This window comes from Haplochromis burtoni, unplaced genomic scaffold (genome assembly GCF_018398535.1).
Source record: "Haplochromis burtoni strain Fernald_Lab_line unplaced genomic scaffold, NCSU_Asbu1 Contig_339, whole genome shotgun sequence".
In the NCBI taxonomy this organism is placed as follows: Eukaryota; Metazoa; Chordata; class Actinopteri; order Cichliformes; family Cichlidae; genus Haplochromis; species Haplochromis burtoni.
Genome location: NW_024582700.1, coordinates 121,214 through 123,669, shown reverse-complemented (window position 1 = coordinate 123,669; position 2,456 = coordinate 121,214). Strand labels below are relative to the sequence as shown.

The 2,456-nt window shown below is 35.9% G+C and overlaps 1 protein-coding gene across 1 annotated transcript in view; it reads left to right on the top strand.

Annotated features, from left to right (window-relative positions):
• Positions 1 to 219: 219 nt before the first annotated feature.
• The window catches only part of LOC102290889, a gene marked incomplete at its 5' end in the record, with an annotated part of 14,749 nt that continues 12,512 nt past the window's right edge, over positions 220 to 2,456 (top strand). Inside the window, 2 exon segments of the mRNA XM_005945981.3 lie at positions 220 to 333; positions 1,636 to 1,975. Coding sequence (XP_005946043.1) covers positions 220 to 333; positions 1,636 to 1,975 — 454 coding nt within the window.

Sequence of the window (2,456 nt, the reverse complement as noted above, 5' to 3'; positions counted from 1 at the left end):
AAAACAAACAAACCCTTGTTTAGAGTTTATATTTTGCTGGCCAAATCAAAACTGTGACCCATCTTATCTGAAATTGACAACAATTGTGATATTGCTAGAGCAACTGCTGCAAAAATGCATAAACACACATAATTACAAATCTGTGTTGTAGCAATAATTATTCTGTAATTTATATTAATCTGTAATTGTCATTTGTATCTTTTTCTGTTTACTTTTTAGATGGAACAGCAGTTGTCCAGTGACAGCAACAGTTCCATTATCATTGAACACACTTCAGCTGATTCTGACGTGGATACAAGTGTACCTGAGCTCAGAAGGACAGACAGTGTTATTGTAAGTTTATTCGTACAACTCCACTACAGATCTCAGATTTTTGTGCACAGAGCACAAAGTGAATAGACGGTAACAGTCAAATTTAAAACTAACAACTAAGTCTTGTGAAAAAATATAATTACAATAACTACCTCCTGTACAATCATGTCACCTTCTTGGATTACGAGCACGCCTTGATAGAACGACTGTAAGCTTGAGCCAAGGGGTTTCTCATTTATCAATATTGTCAGGGACACTGATGTTTAATGTCTTTTCTAGTGTCTGAAGTTCAGAGGTTTTAGTGCTTCAAGTTCACAAAGGTTTTCAAGGTGTTACAGTAATAACAGTTGCTTAAATTCAATTAGCATTGCATTTGCATAGGTAGTAATGTATGATTGCATTTAGTTAGCAATAAAAGATTTTAAGGAATAGCTTAAAGTACATAATGACTTTTGTGATCAACTTTATATTCTGTATGTTCTTATAAAAGGTGATACATGTCATTTTTAAGCCTACGTATATTTTATGTGTGACACATTTTAAGTCTCTTTTGTGTTGTGAGGCAACAGGATTCTTCATTGTGATAGGATCATTTGGATCATTATTTCTTGTAAGGTGGTTCCAAAATGCCCATTTTATTTATGCGCTATGACTAAAATTTATTTCTTTGAATTTGATAAAAGGAGCTCAACAAATGACTGTCATGCTTTTGTCGCCTACTAATTAAGCATTTGTCAGTCTCATCCCCTGACAATCCTAAAATTCAATGCACTACTAAAATCTTCAGTTTACCTGGAACACAGTTGATACTTGAGTAGATACTATTCTACCTTACAAACATAAAAAATGTTCTTCAAAGGTAATTGATCTAGGTAAAAATTATATCATATATTTAAATGAAGAAAATCAATTTCTATAAACATTAGTGTATATATACAAAAAGAAAACTAAGTTCAGCAATTTCCTAGAAACAGTGTTAGCTTAGAGATTACATTGTCCCAGATGTTTAAAACTAACCTAAGTGACTGTTAATGAGTGTGACATCACAGCTGTATTGACAGTCTTTGGGTAATGACAGCATATCCAGACAAAGCCACCCAGGGTTGTTTGGCAAATGTGATGCAGCAGAGGAAAGATTACTTGATATGACTAGTTCAAATTAAGTGGTGACATGTGTGGTACCGTAAATGGTATTAATACAACTGTCAATACCAGTACAGCTGTTACAACTACTAATGTACTACCTCTGGTCTTTAAATGCTTGTGTGAATGGAAAAATTTAACGTCTTTCTTTCTTTCTTTTTTCTTTTTTCTTTTTTTTAGCTTACCAGACAAATGCTTGGATGCCCATCTATATCAAGTACTGACATCAGTGAGGAAGAATATGGTCCTCAAACTGCTGAAGAAAGTGACAGTTCTGCAGAAAGTCTCATACAACACAAAAGAAAGAAGACGAAAGCACGGAAAATTACTTCAGGTAACTCTCAGGAAGATGTCCGACAACTGAAGAGAAGGTGTACCCGAACTCAATGCAATTCCTCAAATTCAAATGCTAAAGAATCCTCTTCACTTGATGCAGAAGACACAAACACATCTGCGTCATCTGCTGCGTCATCTGCTGGTTCACTCTCATCTGCTTCACTCCTATCGACAAAATCTTCAGGTATGTTGCTAACTTGTGGATTACTCTGCTGTTGCTAAAGTATTACCATTAACATAAGGGCTATTACAGGTTAAGAACAAGAAAAAGATACCAGATGTAGGTTGCAGTCATATCATGGATTCACGCTATAACTTGTCAGTCTCTGTCACAAATGCAGCTGTGGAGGTAATGTCAGAGGTGAAGCTTTTATCACCTCCTTTAAAAAAATGTAAGTAGTTAAAAAAATGTGTTTACTTTAGATATCCAAAGAACTTTAATATCTCTGGTCCCTTATGTAGGTAATGAGATGTATAGCAGAATTATGTCACTGAACCGCTGGCTGGCCAGGAATTGAAGGAAGCTGGGATTTCAGTTTGTGGATAACTGGGCTTTTTTCTGGGGCCGCCCTGACCTGCTGAAAGCGGACGGTCTGCATCCTACTGGAAAAGCTGCCGCTATTTTATCCAGTAACATAGACAGCGGCTTAAAGCAGGTTTGACAT